The sequence below is a fragment of the Colletes gigas genome, unplaced genomic scaffold, assembly GCF_013123115.1.
Source record: "Colletes gigas isolate AHSC1104 unplaced genomic scaffold, ASM1312311v1 Colletes_gigas_Sc00020, whole genome shotgun sequence".
NCBI classification, from domain to species: Eukaryota; Metazoa; Arthropoda; class Insecta; order Hymenoptera; family Colletidae; genus Colletes; species Colletes gigas.
In genome coordinates this window covers 404,197-425,425 of record NW_025106649.1, presented here as the reverse complement: position 1 = coordinate 425,425, position 21,229 = coordinate 404,197, and the positions used below count along the sequence as shown (strand labels likewise).

At 35.3% G+C, this 21,229-nt stretch overlaps 1 protein-coding gene across 1 annotated transcript in view; it reads left to right on the top strand.

The window, feature by feature from the left end:
* Positions 1–21,229, top strand: part of LOC122400878 (neuron navigator 3) — a 345,501-nt gene that overhangs the window by 201,663 nt on the left and 122,609 nt on the right. The window contains exon 10 of the mRNA XM_043402613.1: positions 18,610–18,883. Within this exon, the coding sequence (XP_043258548.1) occupies positions 18,610–18,883 (274 nt within the window). The remainder of the gene's footprint in view (positions 1–18,609; positions 18,884–21,229) is intronic.

The window sequence follows — 21,229 nt, the reverse complement described above, 5'->3', positions numbered from 1 at the left end:
ACAATCAATTGCAATTATTAATATATTTTTCCAATTTTTTCTTTCTACATCTGCCTATTTACCTACATTTATTTTATACAGTTATAACATATTAAACAAATTGTTTACCAATTAATAGATTCTCGATAGTTTACGAGCACAGACTGGTTAACGTAACGCGATCATTATTTAACGGCACTATAAACAGAGCGACCACAGGATTGAATCAAGTGTTCGTTGTACGAGTTCGATTAAAATCCAGCCCCTGGTAATGAAGTCTAAAGATTTAATATCGATACAGTACAGCCTGACAATATGGTAGATTAAAAGGCCCGCGGAAGGAAAAGAAAATCAGTTACCGGTGTTGGAAAGGAACGGAAGTGGGTCAGTGGTGATCATCTCGATTAGATTCACCGCATTGAATTTGGATTCGTCTCGGTCGAATAGAATCTCGTTGAAGCGTAGGCTGTCCCATCCAAGCTCTACGTTCGACTATTCAATCTCATTTGATTTCCTTCGAACGTGTCGCGCATGTAAAAGTGTATTGGACGTACGACAATAATTTCTCGCAAATGTCCTATATTACGAGCCAGCCCAGATAAGAAAGTGTACCGTAATGTTCGGCGGAATATAGGACACGCTCGTCGGGAAGCTTTGATTGTACCATTGACAATAACTCTGAAGGGGGATGGAAAGTTAACGATTCTAATATATTCCCGGCGAAAGGAATAAATCTAACGAGGCCGGATAGAACCGACGACGACGTTTTAAACGAACTATTTCTGCGACGTTAACCTTTCGTGCGTTCTTCCAATAATGGCTGCAGCGAGCTTTCAAATTGTTTCAGAAATATAAATGTGATCTCTATAAAATAATCTAGGTATCAGGTTTGTATTAAAAAATAACAATTTTGGTATGGTTTCTCTTGCTTTACTTCTAAGCTGGGGATTATGAATATTATTAGTGCATAGCCAAATTAAATAATAAATATAAAGTGAGATTTATTTGTGAAAAATGTTTCATTTGTTTCCAATGAAAATTCTGAGATTGTGTGATTTTACAAAAAATTTTGGTCAAATTTATTTAGAGATGACACTTTTTTAAAAAATTTTTTAAGTTGGATGATATGAACGTATTTTAACAATTTTTTAAAATAACCATACTTGATCCAAATTTACTTAAGATGAGAACCTAAAAATAATATTGAAGATTGAATATTATAAAAATGATATCGAATTGTTCGAATTGCCATAACTAATTTAACAAATATGCAAGTAAATTTTGAATTTCTTCGTAGAAGTGATGTTCTGAGATAAGGAATGCTTGGTAAAAGGAGACGATAAAAAATTGTTTAAATTTAGAAATCGTTAAATTTGTCCATGTCGAAGAACGTCTTGGTTCTAGTGTTCGTGGCTTCTTACGTGAGCAGAACATTGCTCCGAGACGGTTTGTTCCCTATACCCGAATACCCCAATCCCTGTATAGCGATATCCGAAACCTCGACACGACGCAGACACTTGTATGGCTATACGATAGGTATGATGTAAGTGAGAAACGTATCGCGTGTAACCTTTTAATTAATTTTCTAATAATAAAAATAGGGCACAAGCGCAAGAGTCGAGCAAAGTATCAGAAACATTACACCCCATGATGGAGGAATACCATTAAATGTTCCAATAACAGAAAAGTTTAAATTCAAAACTGTTTAAATATTCATTGTATCGTTAAATTATTTGCCAATCAATATGTATACATTTATAGTTAACATTTATGTAGTTTAATTATCTGTATACACTCCCCTTCGTATTCAATTTTTTAAAAAACTATTTTAAGTAGAATTCACTTTGTTTCAAGGAGACCATTTTGATTATAAACTGTTGTGTTTTTCGTATTATTAAATGGAACTGCATGATTTTATTTAGTTAGTAACTAGTATATTTCTCAGTTGAATTTGTTGAATACTTAGGTCTTCTAAGGTCATTCAAGGTCTTTTAATTTAACTTTCTTAAATATAAATATTCTCTGAGGTGATTGGATTTTTTTTAAGTAGAAGGATATTAATTTCAATTGATAATAGAAATGGGGTGTAGTAAGAATAACAGAATAAGAAATTAATGATAAACTCGATTATTTTAATTCATGTTTGGAGGTTAGAACACTTCACTTTTCATCAACTCTTTTTCTGGGACATTCTTGGTATTCCCTACTAAAATTAATCTTTTAAAAATAGAAGGACCTTAATTTCACTCATTTTAACCAACTGATTATAGAAGTGGGATGTACTAGACATAACAAAAACAGAAATCAATAATAAACTCAATTATTTTAATTCATGTTTGGGGAATTAGAACATTTCACTTTTCATCAACTCTTTTTCTGGGAAATCTTGATATTCCTTAGAAATATTGATTTTTTAATAGTAGAAGGACATTAAATTCACTTATTTTAACCAACTGATTATAGAAATGGGGTGTACTAGATATAACAAGAACAGAAATCAACAATAAACTCGATTATTTTAATTCATGTTTGGAGAATTAGAACATTTCACTTTTCATCAACTCTTGTTTTAGAACATCTTGTTATTCCCTAGAAAGATTGATCTTTTTAAAGTAGAAGGACATTAAATTCACTTATTTTAACCAACTGATTATAGAAGTGGGATGTACTAGACATAACAAAAACAGAAATCAATAATAAACTCAATTATTTTAATTCATGTTTGGGGAATTAGAACATTTCACTTTTCATCAACTCTTTTTCTTGACGTCTTGATATTCCCTAGAAAGATTGATCTTTTTAAAGTAGAAAAACATTAAATTCACTTATTTTAACCAATTAATTATAGAAATGGGTCATAATAGAAATAACAGAAAAAGAAATCAATAATAAAATCAATTATTTTAATTCATGTTTGAGAAATTAAAACATTTCACTTTTCCTCAACTCACTTTCTGAGACATCTTGATATTCTTTAACAAAACTGATTTTTTAAAAGTAGAAGGACATTAATTTCACTTATATTAACCAACTGATTATAGAAATGGGGTGCAACAAAAATAACAGAATAATAAATTAATAATACCGATTATTTAAATTCATGTTTGGGGGTCAGACCATTTTTCCAGTTACTCCACTTGCTATTTACCAAAAAAATATTTGAATATTTCGAAATAACATGGTTTACATTTTTTTTTTCGACCCTCGAAGGATCGCGACACATAGTTGGAGGAGTTTTGTCCCAGAGCGCCCGAACGTCGTGGTTTTCGCGGGGCACGAAACAGCCGGAGGCGTAATCTGGCCCCTCTTCGGTAGCTCTAACTCTTTTGGCATAACCAAGCTGCGTATCATCCGCTTGAAACCCGACGCGCTTTTCGGAAATTCAATATACTCGCCCCCGTCTCTTGGGTCGACCCTCTCGCATCCTACTGGCATCGTTGGGAACCCCACGAAACGAGGTGAGGGCACAACAAAGAAGGCCAGCCCCGTGGAGCATATTCCGACGATTACGAATCCTCGGGCAACGTTTGAAAACATTGCCTCTCTCTTGCTCCTTCGTTTCGCCCGTTTAACCCTTTCGCAGTTTAGTCGAAACGATCGAGACGAAAGCTGCCAAACTGTTTGGGTCCTCGATCGACGAGGCAATGGCCGACGATCAAGATAAGCTGTTTGAATCCCAGTTTCAAATAAATACACGAAATTGTTCAAAACGTGAGAATTCATCTTGTGAAAATAGATTAACAATTATGGTGTATTTATTAAAAAGAAGAAGATTTGTAAAAATTTGTTACAATTTTTATTAGAAATTATGAACGGATTATTTTGACCACTTTGGCAGTTTTAGTGTTAAAATAGATTTTTAAAAAATCAAATTCCACATAATCTTGATCTCTAGAAGACTAATCATTTTATTTAATAGACACAAATAAAAATGGAAGGGGGCAGTCTGGAATTTCAGCGAGATCGCGTTCAACGGGAATTTGATTAATTCGACAATTTCAAGACAATTTATAAATTTGATTACTGCTTTAATGAGCAGGCGCACACGAGCCGTATCCGAGTTCTATTTAATTACACGGTGAACAGAAACTACGTACATGGAATTTCGGGTCGACGGGGTAGACATTAAACCGCACACGTATCCCGTAATTATGAATTTCCGAGCATTTGGAAAATGCCACCTTTTCTTTTCCTTGCCTCCCCTCTCTGCGCCGTTCCTACGAATCTGTACCTTTAATAGCAATTTTTTTTATTTATAAGAAACTCTCAATTATAAAATGTATCATAACTGCCAGAGAAATTAAAAAGAATCGTTATTGTTGCGTTCAACGAATACTTATTTCCAATTTAAATATTAACGAACACTCCGAAAGGCACAGAATTAACTTGAATTTCCCAATCGATAGTATCGTGCAATGGAGGGTTAATTTAAATCGTATAAAAGTTCAAACACCCATTCGTATTCGATCCATTAAAAAGTCCAAATCCCGAGCAAGTGGACTTAAAAAGTTTTTAAACGCTAGTTCGATAACCGGTCAATTAGTCGTTCCAGTCGTCCAAAGTAAGTGGCCCGTAACTTTTCGGCGATGGCTGTTAGGGGTAACTCGGACGTTCGAGAAATATTGGCCGATCGTCGTGTAAATACGATTGATGCTGAATTTTCAAGACAATTCCCGGCAGCTCCGCAGAATTGGAGCACATCGCGCGTTCTCCCTCAGCGTCGAACAATCGTGAATGAGCAAGCAACAGAGCGAGAAATCAATTTAAGCTAGGGAGACGTCGCATTGGACGTAGCCGTACGCAGGAAGATAAGCGTCTTTGTCCTTTGTCAGCGACGTTCGGTATTGTCCTTTCCATTCACCGTGATGGTAACCAGAAGACCAGAGAACTCGCGCCTTGCCTATTTGTGAAATATCCCGAAGGAAACGTTTCCGTGACTGATCATTTGTGCCCAGAGTCTATCAAACCCTCGACCCACTCTCGAAAGAAAGGAACATGTAACGTTAAGTAAAAAAGAGTACGTATTTTACTTAAATTCGTCGAATGCAAACCTCTAGGATTTTATAAAAATGTCGAACGCAAAGGATCAAAGTGATTTTCCAATCTTGAATGAACAACACTATTGATAGATGTAGGTAACTACGAGAAACACAACGTGAATCTTATTTATTTCTTATTTTCTGCTAATGGGGCCTTTACTAGTACATTTGTAAGATTTTACATATTTCCATATTTAATGAGTATTTCCACTTTATTGTAACTAGATTAGAAACAAATTATATCGTGTTTGGTCTCATTCTAATCGGGAAGCTCTCACAAACACATTGGTGAAAGTTTCATTCAAAAAAAAGCAAAAATAAAAAAGTTCCATTTTTGCATCGTATATTGCCTCGATATTCGAGCCCCAATCAGATTACTCGACGTTGAGCTTTTTACTGTGTCAAGGGGAGTCCCCTCTCGGTAGTAGGGATGGCTACCTTTCACTTATCCAATAGAAAATGACTCGCAGTTATCCAAGCATTGCTGTACTTGCTTCTTAGAAAATTGAAAACGATTTTTCACCTTTCTTACAATTTTCAAGTATATTAGAAAAACAGCACTTTGATTCTACTATAGGGTGTCTGGCAAAGGTTTTAATTCGAGAAACGCTGAGAATTATGCGATGTCAAAAATATCATCGGATAATTTGGACTTTGAATTTCACGCGTGCGAACCATGTGTTCGATGCAGTTGTCCTGGTTGCCACGCGAAATTACTTCTCACGGAAGTGCCATAAGTCTTTGACGGGTTGTAATGGCACACTCAATCCTTTTAATTGTTTCATAAATCACCGCGGCATAAACGGCAGCTTTCCGTGGCCAGTGCGTTTAAATGGTAATCTCTTGAGAATGTTGTATCCCACAAATTGTCGTAATACGATCGTTAATTTTTGCAACAGATTTAGCCAGTTGTTGGAATAGAATATGCATAAAATCTTAAACGTTTATGACTCGCCCACGCCTCGTGCTTTAAGCTCTTCGTGACTCCTGAATATAGCCATTCGCGTGGATTTTACAATTCCTAGCACGAGAGAAGTAAATACTTAAAATAATAAATGTTACAAATAATTTGGCATTGATACAATGTGGAAGGTCCATTAATACTATTTAAAATATTTTATTTTATTTATATTTATTCTTTATACGAAATTTCAATTCACAATCTCAAATATGTTAGTTTATTTTTTAATAGATTTTTAACGTAGTTATTTAAAGAAATTATAAAGTAAAATATTTAATTAATTCGAATAACAAAAAATATTTTGTATTGCATCAAACATGTTGGTTAAATATATTTGGTTTAATCGTCTATGTGCTATAGATGTCTCCATTTTGTATTGCTTTGAACTTTTTCTAGTTGCGTGTTTAGAATTGACAGTTAATTGACTCGATCGTATCGAGTTCCTATTCCACATTGTATTCCTGGATAATTCGGCCGATTATTTCCAGGAATTTGAAACACTCCACCGGTCGATTATCGATTAAGTAATAGATACCGTGAACTTCGAGACACCTGCTTACTCGTGTTAGGGTTACTCTCAAAGTCTTCGGATAGGGAAGTCCATGATCGTATTTTCTTATATCATCCAACTCGAACAAACTCTAAAAATATGTAAAAGAAAGGCGATTGTAATTTTCGTCGCGTCTATAATTTCGTTCTTAGATTGGGGATGAAAGCAGATCATCAAATTTCACACTTAATTTAATTTACTGCCATCTGGATATAACTATTTTCTTATATTTATTTACGGTCATATTATTTGAACTTTTAGACGTTAATTTTTCCCATATTTTCCCTTTTACACATATAAATAAAAGTACTTTCCGCTATTTATTACATTAGATTTTTATTTAAATAATGTCGTCTAGAGTATCAAAAATAAAGTCACGTTCGTTTAGATCAATGAAGAGCTAAATTTGATTATTCGTTTGACCGATCTCAATAATTAATAAGTTCCTATTTCCATCGTAGAATACGATTCGATTTTAAGTAGAAACAGTGGGTAGCGAACAGACATACCAGATCCACTCGTGTTCATCCACACGTATATCCAACAAATTAAGCTCAATAATCTCAAAAACAAAGTCTCAAATAGAAAAACGTGATCCGTAATATCGAAACAGTTATTTCTATAACCGTTTCAATCACTGGAAGCAAGAGAACACGGTATACACGATGCATAACCAAGCCATGTCACGAGACGATAGTTACTAGACATCGTCGATACGCGTTCGATAGATTCTCGAACGAATCGACCCGTCTCGATCGGAACATCCAAGTATCGAGTCCGTTCCCCGAGAGTCGAATCTTTGGAATGTTCCGGGTTCTCTATTCATAGGAGAAGAAAAAAGATTTCGGTTAGCCGTTATCTGGACGAAGACGAGGACGCGTGTCGCCGGTGGACGATACGAGGCGAGATTGGCACGACGCTTGCGTCGACCAGCGTGACGTCACGTCGATCGATCCGTCGTAGTCGGTTACGGTGGCGCGATCTGGCGGCGACTTGGACCAACCATCAGGGCGGCTTAAGGCGCCACCGAGGGAGGTTCTTGCGCGACGGTTGGCGGAGTGCGCGGGGTGCTGTTCTCGGGGGGTTGTTCGACGGGAGACCCGTCCGTGGCGCGTAGTGGACGAGGGTGGGGAGCTGAGTCGGGGAACGAACGAAACGTACGGTTACGTGCACGAACGACGGGAACGTCGTGGTTTGCGATAGTTCTCCGGGGACGGAGGAGCCGGCTGCTCTTCATCGCGACGCTGTCCACTCTTGCAGTTTTCCACGATCGGTGATTCTACGGATTTACGCGAAACAGTGAGTCCTCCAGCCTCTTTTTAACCTTCCTCCCTCTCCCCAGTCGTCGACGGGACATCGCGATGCCGACTCGCGCGAGGAGTGTACGCGTTAAGAACGTCGTCGGGTGAAGCAAAGAGTAAACTTTCGCTTCGTTTGGCCGACGAGTCACGCTCACGCGATCCCTACGCAGGAGCCCGTTGACAAGGTTAGAAGTTTGGAAAGGATAACACCGGATAGTTTATTTTTGCCACAGGTTGGTACACGGTTGTTTGTAACGACAGTTGAGCACTCGCGACACCGACGAATGTTATCGCGTACGATCGCGGAATTCTTTCGAATTCTCGGGAATTCCGAATTTTCGTGTCGTGACAGCGGTGCTCAACCTGCGGAAGTATTTTTTAATAGTTGTTAGTCGGTTGAATAATTCGAGGCACGAAGTTTCTTTGGCGATTTTATCGTCGTGTAAGACTATTGTCACGATAGAGTTACATGAGGTTATGTGTTCTTTTTTTGTTGGTAGAAGAAATTCTTGCGATTTTGCGATTTTTAAATTAAGAATTGTTATCGTTTGTAAAATATTGATTTTAGATGTGTTTAAATGCTATTTATTCTGTAGAATTATCACGACTGAAAATTATTGTCGTTTAAACGTTATTTTAGTTTTATTTTATTTTTATTTGTACTTATAGAAGGTTGTGTATCACTGAATTGTGGTAAATGTTTTTTGACAAGTTGAAACAAACTATTCATTCTAGCCTTGTAAAAGAATAATTACATAATGGAGTCTTGTGAAAACTATGGAATTATCGCGTTGACTGACATGGTGGTCACCGGTGACCGACGCTTTGAAATGCTTAGAATAAATGAAATTTAGTATTTTTAAATTTGTTAATACCGTCACTGACAGTAGGAATACTACAAACATTTGAAAAAATGTTGAAAATATTTTTAAAAAATAGAAACCTGGCAGTAAATGTGTTACGAAAACAATAAACAAATTAGACGTGATTAATGAATTTGATCATTCCAATTTTAAAGGGTAGAAAATATTTTTGAAACGATTAATGTCGATGACCTTGTAAATGATAATTACCTCTAATCCTACCGGGATGTGACATTGGATCGCATACCAAGGTCAAGTAACTATAGGACCTGAAAGTAACTTTGTACACTGATGATAATTTATGTATTAAATCATAAAACACATTTACATAATTTCTCATAAATATACACATTTATTTATAGAGCCCAAGGTTGCACAAACTTGGTGCGTGACTCAAAGTCACGTTGCAGGATTAGGATTAAGAAAAGAATAATGAAAAGTTGGATGTGATTAGAATTAATGTTCATGTTAATATAACGATACGAAACTATAGTCGACGATTTAGGGAACGATAAGTATATTTCTTCTTTTTATTTTAAATTATTATATCGTGTAATTTGTAGTGTTTTTTAACAGAACTAAAATCGAAATTGGAAACGTAAGAGACTGTTGAGTATTCGCAACACGATGAATATTGTGTAGCTTTGTTAAAACTTGAAAATTGACGCCAATCCCATCGGGATATAACTTTGAAGCACATACAAAGTTTGAGTAACTATAAGCACAGTAAATAAATTTGTCTACTGATGATATTTTAAGCTTCACTACGTTATAAACTACGTTACAAAATCTATTCTCACTTAAATTTGCGACTCAAAGTTAGATATGATTACAATTAAAAAAGATATTAAATATATCAAAAAAACAGTTTTTTCGAAGTGAACTCGTATTTTTCAACAATAATTTAATTTACACAATAAAAAATCTGAGTAAATAAAATCGACTATAATAGTCAAGAAGACATAAATATTATATATTATATTATATATATTATATTAATATTAGATTAGATTTTGTATAACATTGACATTGGAAAAGGGCCAGGGATGATGGTCGAACCATAATGGACACAATTATACGTAGAAATAAAATTACAAAGCTACTGCCAAGTTATTTTATTTATGTGTCTACTAGAGGAATTAATATTTTTGTTAAAGCAAAGGTTTCTTGGCAGTTTTGGTCGGTTCAAGCACCTCAAGTGTTTTCTCAAAAACCAAACTGTCGAATTTCTTATTGTTTTCATTTCAATTCACTAAAAAAATAGAATAATATATTCTATAGACCAATTTCATAGCAAGGAAAATAGTAAAATAAATCAAATTCATTTAGAAATATGTATATTCAAAGACTCGATTAATGGTTCTTGATTTCTATTGTTTGGCAACAGCTTGAAAAATTGAAGAAACGTTTCAGAAAAATTAGATACGATAAGAATGAATGTTTTTGTTAAAACAAAGGTTTCTTGGCAGTTTAGTCGATTCACAAGCACCTCAAGTGTTTTCTTAAAAACCACACTGTCGAATTTCTTATTGTTTTCATTTCAATTCACCAAAAAAATACAATAATATATTCTATAGGCCAAGTTCATAGCAAGGAAAATAGTAAAATAAATTAAATTTATTTAAAAATATGTATATTCAAATCTTGATTTCTATTGTTTGGCAACAGCTTGAAAAATTGAAGAAACCATTCAGAAAAATTAGATACGATAAGAATGAATGTTTTTTTATAATCAGGTTGCTTTGATTTTTAATTCTAACGGTCGAAATTTAAACTAAGGACACGAGACCCTATGGTTCGCACGCATTCAAAACTTGGAAAGGTTCTCTCTTTTTTTGTCTGGCTTCCACCAGAATAAACAGAAAATTCAAACAATGTCTGCAAGTTTTCTTTAGAATTCTCCCGAAATAGAAGTGTGTAGATACCTCCGAGTTATTTTCTTTCCACCGCCGTAACAACGAATGTTATACTTATTGTGTTAACGAATCAATGTATGCATGGTACCCAATTATTATTTTCTGAATTATGAAATCTTCGTGGACATTTCATATTCTTATCAATTTTTTTATTCGCGTTTCTTTTTACATTTCATTTTCGCTATACGTTACATACTCTTCACACAATTTTTTTGTAATTATTATTTTGCTTTTGAGTTGTTTAAATCCTTCAAACCAGTATATTATTGTTTCACTATAATTAATTCTCGTGCAAATGTAAATGTTCCTCAATAGCTTTTTAATCACATACGAATCCCTGTTTCTATTATATGTATCAATTGCAAATATTTAAAAAATTTTTAAAAAGACTTCTCTGCCCTCTCAGATACGATAAACAGTATTTTTTAAGTTAGTTTGATATTTTTAAATTTATTACTAAAGTCGATGTTATTTGGTACGAACGTCAAAGGATTAAGAAAACAAAGATTGATCACCGAATTAAAAATAACAGAAAAAGAATCTTTCTCGATCCCACTTAATGATCTTTTTGATCTTGCATTTCATTGATGAGGTCAGCTATCGCATCGCGGTTCACTGCTCGACCCACAGGTCATAGGTTGCCGACCACTGTATTACAAATTAAAATGCTCGAACCGACTGACCCCTCGAGCACCCCTTAATAATTAAATGTATCATCAGTACCAGTTTTTATAGTCCTACAAGATGAAAAACAAGTAATCGAAGTTCGACAAAAATTGAAACTTAATTTCAGCCATCATTTATTATTCTTTTACGATTAAAAATTGTCAGGATCAAAGGCTTCCTTTTTTAGAAATTATCTTCAATATTTACTGAAATAAAATTTTTCTCGATACCTTTACGAACGGGACAGATTTACATCCTTGTTCGTTTCGCTAACAATGTACACTGCCCGAGGAAATCCGCGTGGCCCTGTAAAGATAACCGAGTAATAGAACATTTTCCAATAACAAGAAAAGGAAACTGATTCCGGCCGGAACCGCCGCGGAATAAAAATATTGAAACGGGATTGTTGCGAAATACGATCGACCCCGTGGCAAAGGAAAAGTTGATCGCGTCTTGCGAATTCCCATCTAACGAAACGGAAAATAGGAGTGCAACTTCGCCCAGCGAGTTTCCTTCTTCTTTTTGCGCGATGTATGAAATTGGCGTTCGGGCGTCCTTAACGAAATTGAAAAGTTTTTCCAACGGTAACGGAGATGTTCATTAAATTAAACGTTGCTCGCGGAACAATCTTTCTTCGCCGAACGGTTTGCATGCTCGGCAGCTCCCCCGTTTCGAAATTACTTTGGCATCCCCGTTGAACGAAACGAACACTCGAAATTTTATTTCGTCTCCATCCTTCGAATTCTTCGACGGATTTACCAATTCGTTTTATTCGAACTAAATTACGGATCAAAATGAGATCCAGGTTAGATTTTTTTTAATTAAACAAGTGTGATCGATTTGTTTTTTTTTTAATTTCAGGGTGTTTTTTGTTTTATTTGAGTTGTTTTTATTTAACACTATATTTACGGGCATTGATCGCACGTATATTTATTGATACCTTTCATGTTGACGATTGCCTTACAATACGATTTTTCTTTTAATTAGAATATGTATTCATGCCATTGCATCAATCAAATTCAACATAAGTTGTTAAAAAATAATATTTACGCGTTCTGCAATTTTAAATATGGAATCAGACATCCGTCAAATTGACGATTTCCGTAAATCTAGTGTTAAATGCTTCCAAGGATGATGAAAGATTCAAATTAAATTTTGTTAAAATGAAGAAGTGTAATAGATTTGTGATACTTTTTAAATTTGAGGGGGAAATCCACCCTTTTATTCGAGTCTCTTCTATTTAACACTAGAACTACCAAACCAGTCAAAATTACCCATTTGTAATTTCAAATATAATCTGTAAAAAATTTACTCGACTGAATTTTTGGAAATTTACCGTAATTTTCTATATGAGAATGAATAAACACTTATTTCCATTGCATTATACATTTCTTCATGCACATATCGTTTCAATTTCCTTGGTACAAATAAACACACTATAATTGTCGGTAGTTCTAGTATTAAATGCTTGTAAGTCATAGATAACAAAAGATATAAAAGAAAACAGAACCAAAAGATTGAGATTAAATTTTGTAAAAATAAACAAGTGCAAACCATTTATACCACTTTTCAAATTTAAGGGAGAAATTCACCCTTTTATTTAACCTACCTCTATTTAAATGCTTCCAAGTAATAAAGGATATAAGATATAAAAGAAACCAAGAATGAAAAATTCAAACTAAATTTTATAAAAATAAATAAACTGATTTGTTCCATTTTTCAACTTTAAGGGAGAAATCCACCCTTTTATTCGAGCCTCTTCTACTTAAATGCTTCCAAATCATAAATGACAAAAAATATAAAAGAAAACAGAACTAAAAGATTGAAATTAAATTCTGTAAAAATAAACAAGTGCAACCCATTTATACCACTTTTCAATTTTAAGGGAGAAATCCACCCTTTTATTCAACCTACCTCTATTTAAAGGCTACCAAATCATAAATGGCAAAAGATATAAAAAACAACTTCATTTGGTGATCAAAATTTCGTTTTTTTATAAGATTAAATAATAAAATATATTTTCTGAGAAATTCTGGTATCTGTAGATTATTTAGATATTTTGTTCCAAAGGTATGGCCTCGAATACACGGTCGGAAACGTTGAATAATAACTGTGTTACGATTATGTAAGACGCCAAGGGACCCGTGAAGAATCGTCGTGAAAGCTTTACAAGAAGCTGGACGCGGCAATCGCGTTGGGTTTGTAGTAAAGTCTTCGCAGCTACGAGGCGTTCACGTAAGCGCGGTAATCCTAATCCTGCGCGCGTGATTCGTGAATTATTAATCTCACGACACCGCGAGACTTCCTAGGATTTGCGTCAGCAGATCGAAATAGTCGCGCGAACGCATCCGCCAGCCATCGGTCGTTCGAGCGCTGACTTATACTACTTACAAGTTAATTAGCCGACGTCCTAGGCATGCAAAATCTGTCCCGTCAGCCTAACAATCCCAATCCACCACTCGAATCATAATCTAATTTCACTTCGTTTCGCTGAACCCCTTTTTTCCACGTGCCTTGCATTTTCTTCCTTCTTATTTTAGCACGTTCAATGTCAAGCGAACGCTTGTAAAAATCTACGAGGTAAAAAATTTATTTTTCGAGGCAATTAAAATCTGTGTAATATTTGTAGGAGTACTCATTTTTGTAATCTTGAAATTTGTACGCTCTGTTTAGATTTATTTTTTTTTTGAACACATTTGAATTTAATTCTTTTGGTTCGGGTAAAAATTATTAACTGATATTTGTAGCAGTACATTTATTTTTCTAATCTCGAAATTTGGGAATCCTGTTTAGATGTAGTTTTTATGAACACTTTGGAAATTAATTCTTTTAGTATCTTGGTTAAAATTTCTGTCACCTATACTGTCTTGCTTGAGTTAAATGTCAACGTTTTTTAATATCTGAGAAGAACCAGGTTTTATAAATATTTAAGTAGTATCAACCTGACAATTAATTAAATTATTCAGAGAGGATATTTTAAGTTCGCAAAGAAAGTGACATCGAACGTTTAAACGTAGAAAAAGATGTGAATAGTATTTAATTTTTTTACACATTGGAAAACAACTTAAATGTAACACTAATTTTCGTAACTATTGTTATTAGAGATTCTTAACGATTCTCAGAAAACAAACACTTTTCGACAAGATCGACTTCGATTTTGCAACACATTTTAATACAACATGTACAAAATTTTAATGGGAGATTCTAGAGGCCAAAATAAGACGAAAATCAAGAATACTAATTTGTTGATGGAGGCTTCGTTAAAAAGTTATTAACGTTCAAAGTTCCGCCCGTACTGAATTTTTTTCTCAAAAGCGAGTAGGATTTCAAGGGTATGTCTAATGACCAAAAATGATTGTAATTGACTCCTGCAACCGAAAATAATTTTTCTAAAATGATTTGAAATTTTTTTTCTTCGCCGAAAAATTTCAGCACCTATCCCCTGTCGATTTTTCTTAAAAATTCGTTTTTGATTTGTTTGACGTCCTACAGAAAAGATGTTTAATACTTTTTTGTAGGTACCCACGAACTCTACATCAGAAAAAAGTTTCATTCAAATATATTTACTATTGTAGGACTTATGGCTCTTTGAAAATTGGACCATTTTTATGGGGTTTTTCTCACTTTACGGGATTAAGGAGTAACTTTTCTAATATTTTTTGAATTTCTACATATTCTTCCCCAAAATACGCGTTGATTGCTTTTTGAAACATTAAAATCCTTCAATCCGTTTAGAAGTTATGATATTTTAAACATTTGCATGAAATTTCGAGGAAGCATTTCTGGTCAGAAATTATATTTTCGGTAAAGAATTTTTTTCTCGAAAGTGCGTAGGATTTCAGGGTATGTTTATTCACCAAAAATGCTTGTAATTGATCCCTGTAACTAAATATAATTTTTTTAGTATGATTTTGAAATTTTTTAGTTTTGTTTAAAAATGTCGGTATGTACTCGAATTTTTTTTTCGAAACTGGGTAGGATTTCAGGGGTATGTGTATTCACCAAAAATGCTTGTAATTGACCCATGTAACTAAATATAATTTTTTCAGTATGATTTTAAATTTTTTAATTTCATTTAAAAATGTCAGTACCTACTCGAATTTTTTTCTCAAAACTGGGTAGGATTTCAGGGGTATGTGTATTCACCAAAAATGATTGTAATTGAGCCCCACAACCAAAGATATTTTTTTCAGAATGATTTGAAATTTTTTAATTTAATTTTTTAATAACTTTTTAATGAAGCCTCAGTCAAGAAATTGATATTCTCCATTTTCGTCTTATTTTGGCCTCTAGAATCATCCAATGGCCGAACACCCTGTATAATATAAAATGAATAACAAATCAAAATTGTAGATTCGTTTGTAAGTTAGCCCCGCAGCTAATTCCAATTAACAAATTAATATACGAATTTTACGTAAACGAGAATTTTAGAATGAATCTAAACTTTCTGTTCATTATTTGCAATTAAAATTTCCGGTGCTAATAATGTTATAAAATAAAGTATCCCATCTGCAATTCAAGTGTTAGTTTAGGACCGTCTGACTTAATGGATGTTATCATAGGACACTGTAAACTATTAAAGTTATATCTAAAACTGTACTTATGAATTAGACTGTTTCTAGAGTTCTACAAAGCTCGTAGGACATATTCTGACTTTGCTCAAAAGATAAAAAACATTTTGAAAAACTACAAATTTATTAATAGAGGATCTTGAAGGCGTTTGAACTCTTCTCGTGAAACGTTAACTGGATCGAAGTTTCATTTTCTCGTTATCCAAAGTGCTTTTGAAAGGTGGTTGGAAACGTTGCAATCGCTTAGCTGAATAAAAAATGATCGCTCGACACAGATCCGCGAATCGATCATTTCTATTTCGATTACGTATTGTAGAAAGATCAATCCTGGGTTAAGTGGAATGTGATATTATGCAAGCAGACAAGCAATTTTTATTAGTCGAGCTTAGGATACCAGATTGAAACGTCTGACCTAATACTGGTTGAAATTCCTTCGAAGGTCGACCGAAATCGATCTTATTTTCTCCGTACAATACATACAATTACACATTTTGATCTATAAAACAATTTTCTAACAAGCATTGATATGATTTAAAAATTTTGGTACGAACTAAAGTAAATCTAGATTTAATATTTAATAGTAATTCCCTCTGATACATTTTTATATTGGTTGCAAAAATATCGCTACTACGTGTGACATTTTATTTTCAGCCTCTATACATTCTCCACCCACGTCTATTCGTTGCTTACGATAGGTAAACAAAAGATTAAGTTAGGATTATCGGAAACCATTCGACTCGATACTTTCGTTTCGCAATGCAATGGGTCCTTCCTATTTCGATCGTCTAAAGTTAAATGGTTTTGGGGATTTATTTCTACAAAGACAAAAACTATTCAATAATTTTCAACTGTTCAAATTATAACAAGAGATATTCACATTTATTAGTAAATAATTTATTTTAATAATTCAATATTTTCCTCATGCTCTTGCTTTGTTTGGCATCTCGTAAATCTGCCTATCTAGCTTTTTATTTTGCACAAATTTTCCACCTATCTCGATTCATACTATTTTCTTTTACATTGCATTTTGAAAACGTAGTAAACACTCATCTTCCTACAATTTTTAAGCCATTTATTACAACAAAATAGCCTCGATAAAACTTAATAAATTCCTCCAAGTGATTGTAAATGGGGGATGAAGTGAACATTCCCCTCGACATTTTTTACTCCGAATCGGTGGTCCCAAAACCCCATAAATAAGGCGTTAACGAGCCTGCAAAGTTTCGAATCACCTTTCAAACGTACGACACAACGTCCAGGACAACTTTAAAAGAGTCAAGCGAGACAGAAACAGGCGTACGTAGTCACTTTGTGTCCCGGACGTCGTACGGTCAACGAAAGGACGACAACCCGATAACTTTAGTCCAATTTTAATTGACAACGGGGCAGGAGAAGCCCGCCGGACAAAGAGAAAGGATAGGACAGTCGAACAGCAACTCATCGATTTCGAACAGCTTAACAGACACACTGTTCGTCGAGTGGATTGGCTCGTGGATCTAATCTCGCTAATAGAGCGATTTCTATACGATTCAAATCCACCCTCATTTGGCACGTTCCACGGTCCTGGAGTCGGTCACGATGCCTCTCGAAGCGTCCATTTTGTCAGAGTCACCTTACAAAAGAAGCTACATGGCCGCCATTGTTTAGCACATCCGATTCTTGGTGTTCTTCCCTTTATCTTATCCGTGTCCACCCAAATGGAAAACTGCTGCTCCAGATTGTATTCTAGGTTTCTTCTCGGAGACCATGACCTCTAGAAAGAGAATGGCCTTTTACCAAAGAGGTCAGATAAAATCCTTGAAATGTTCTACGAGGTCGACATTTTCTTTCTGGGCGATTGGAAGCTGTGAAATTAATTTTATTTAACATTTGCCACACGGTATTAATTTTTGCAATCTTATTGAAATTCGTGAATCCCATGTCTGAGCCTTGAGAATTCATTTTTAGTTTTAATTCTATTTTTTAGTTTTAATCCGATGTCTGAGCATTGAGGGTATTAATGGAAGGAATTATTTACTCGAGTAATTATTTGTGCAATAATTTATAGAGTTTTTTTTTATACTCAACCATGTATATTTATTTTTCTTGACGTCCATGTAATATTCTTAATACTTTGATTAATTATATGAGAAATATCTGTGAGATAACAGAAGGAAGAAATGAGCCTGTTTAGACGCCATGACAGTCAATGGTAGATCGAGCACTTGCGAGAGAGCGTAGCCCTCTACTGGCGCATCCACACACTGCATTTCCTTCTCCAAGCTCGTGGCCGCTATTTTCCTTATTTTTCGCCCTGTTAAATGACTCGAACATTTATTATTATTTATTTGCAACATCGTGAAGCAAAGTAACACGACTTTTACTATGCATATATGCATGTCTGCGGAGGGTTTAACGAAATAACGAGGGATCCATAATGAACCCCGACGCGTCGTCTGAGGGTCGAAGAACGAGTCTGCCACTACGTAGTTTTCCACTAAAAAAATTCTCAAATTTGTGATGTTAAATAAATTTGAATAATATTTATTTCAACAAGGTTACAAAAATAAGTAGCGAAACAAATTTTAAATATATTTTATAGCTATTTGAAATTAAAATTTCAGTCTTGCAGGATATTGTACGCTATTTGCGTCAAAGCAAAGTCGTTAGAGCGTTACGATAACGCGAGGCTTTGTACTAACTTTTTATTTAATATTCTTTCATGTCACCCTCGCGTCGAAGGTAAACAGTAACGAGAATCGCACGTGCTTTTTTTTTTTTTAGATACGTGGGCGGTTCGAGGCGAGAGTTGTCAGGGGTGAAGGAACTGGTGACCTCGAGGAGGGTGCAGAAGAGACCCTCCGCGAACGTTGTAAGGTCGGATGGAGGTTGCATCGGGGGCAGTCCAGGAAGCGGCGGCGTCATTGCAGGCGGCTTGCTAGGCGGTTGCAGTGGTGGCAACGACGCCTTAGCAGAGTTAACCATCGAGGACCTGGCATCTCTTCCCGCCGGAAATCACACCTCCGCCAATCACACGGGCCATTCCTCTCATCATAAGGTCAGTGAACTTGGCTAAATCGATATTTCGTTGGTGTGCATCGTTTAAACCAGCGGTACTTAACCTGTTGCCTGACCCTTGAATTATTTTTTGTTGCCCTCCAAGACTCCACTCGGGAATCATACCATAGAAATGAAAAAATTATTTGAAAAGTATAATATTGTCTCGTGTCTATCAAGAATGGTTTAAAAGAATTTCTGTTTGTAACAAAGGCTACTTAAGCAATTATCATTTCGCGGACCATAGGTTGAGCAACGCTGGTTTAAATGTACTCTGTGTACTCTGGAAAGAGGTTTTGCATGGGCAAAATTAAAATCGTACTTAGTTTTTGTGTGAAAAGATTGCTTAGAGTCAAATAGTGCAGGAAAATAATGATTTAAATTATAAAAAAAGGGGTGTTTTAGGATTAAAATTTGGGAATATCAACATCAGGGTGTTTGACACTCAGAGAAGCAACATTTCTGTCAAATCTCAAATTAGAGTAATGATTCTTAAAATGAGTCCCAGACGTGATTCGTAAATTGAACATTTCTATCACTCCCAACTTGGAAGATCCAAAGACAATGCTTCGTGTGTCAAATCTTGCCAACTGGCATTTAGAAATCATAGCTTAGAAACTCTAGAAAGATATTCTTAAAAATATACTATTTATCACGTTAAATTATTTAGTAATTTAATAATATAATCATATAACATGAATGTATATAATCAGATGCATTAAATTCTGACCAAATTAAAAGAAATAATTACAATAAAGTTGCTTGAATGTTATATAATTTATAAATTTTTACTTCCATATATTTATAGATTTTCCAGAAAAAAATATTGTTTTAATCCTTTTAGGAAGGAACGTATGAACGGTGGTTCCTGTTGTGATATTAGTTGAATAGATCATTTTACGAATCAGTACTGTATAAACATCTTCGAGTCTCAAAATTCGCCTCGAAATGATGTTCATTTTGCGAATCAGTACTGTATAAACATCTTCTAGTCTCGAAATTCGCCTCGAAACGACGTTCATTTTACGAATCAATCCTGTTGAACGCCCCCCAATGTCGAAATTCGCCTCGAAACGGCGTTCATTTTACGAATCATTCCTGTTAAACGCCCCCCAATGTCGAAATTCGCCTCGAAACGATGTTCATTTTACGAATCATTCCTGTCAAACATCCTCCAGTGTCGAAATTCGCCTCGAAATGATGTTCATTTTACGAATAATTCCTGTTAAACATCCCCCAGTCTCGAAATTCGCCTCGAAACGATGTTCATTTTACGAATCATTCCTGTTAAACATCCCCCAATGCCGAATTTTGCCCCGAAACGATGTTCATTTTGCGAATCATTCCTGTTAAACATCCCCCAATGTCTAAATTCGCCTCGAAACGATGTTCATTTTACGAATCATTCCTGTTAAACATCCCTCAATGTCGAAATTCGCCTCGAAACGATGTTCATTTAACGAATCATTTGTGTTAAACATCCTTCAGCGTCGAAATCCCCATCCACCTATACGAAAAATGAACACATCAACCCCGAAACACCATTCATTTTAAGAATCATCGCCCCGTAGTACCTAAAACAATTTTCAAACGTAAATGAGAAACCCCCGCGTATTCGAACGAGCCTCGAACCGCGCACTTCGCCGGTTATTCTCGCGCTCCATCATTCTTAATCAAAGTAATCCGTCGGCTGTTCATTATCATTGGACGATAAACACCACGTGCCAGTTCGGTCGGCGTACCAATTAGGTTTTATTTGAACGTCAGTTGACATCGAATTGCGCGATAAACATCGGGTAAAATTAATTAAGCTTAAATCCCAATTGCGGTGAAACCATCCGCTCGAAACAAACGGTAACGAGGTGAAACAATGCGAATTACACGCGCGTACACCGACAGGGGGGAGCAGAGTGGGGGGATCGATCGACGGATTCACCGTGTATTCTTGAATCCGAATACCGATAATTGCGGGAACAGTCGGGCGGCGTCCGAACGACCCGTTGATGGGATCAACCCCGGCATGTAATAATTATTCAAGACGCATTACGTGCGGCCCGCGTAATTATTCAATAACCGTGTGCACTCCAACCGAAACGTACATCGACCAGGCACAAAACGCGAACGTGAGTCGGAGCGCAAACAATGAAATTACAAAGAGTCTCTTTCGTACGTGTGCGTCAGCTGTTGCATCGAGCAGCTGCCGTCACGTACTGGGTGGTGCGTTTTTAAATGTTTCCCTGACTGCCCCCCCTACCCCTCCCCGAAAATTCAGTTACCGTAGGAATCGAATTAAAGGCCAGTTGGTCGACTCGAGTCGTGTTCTTCATCTAGAATTCATTTGATTCGC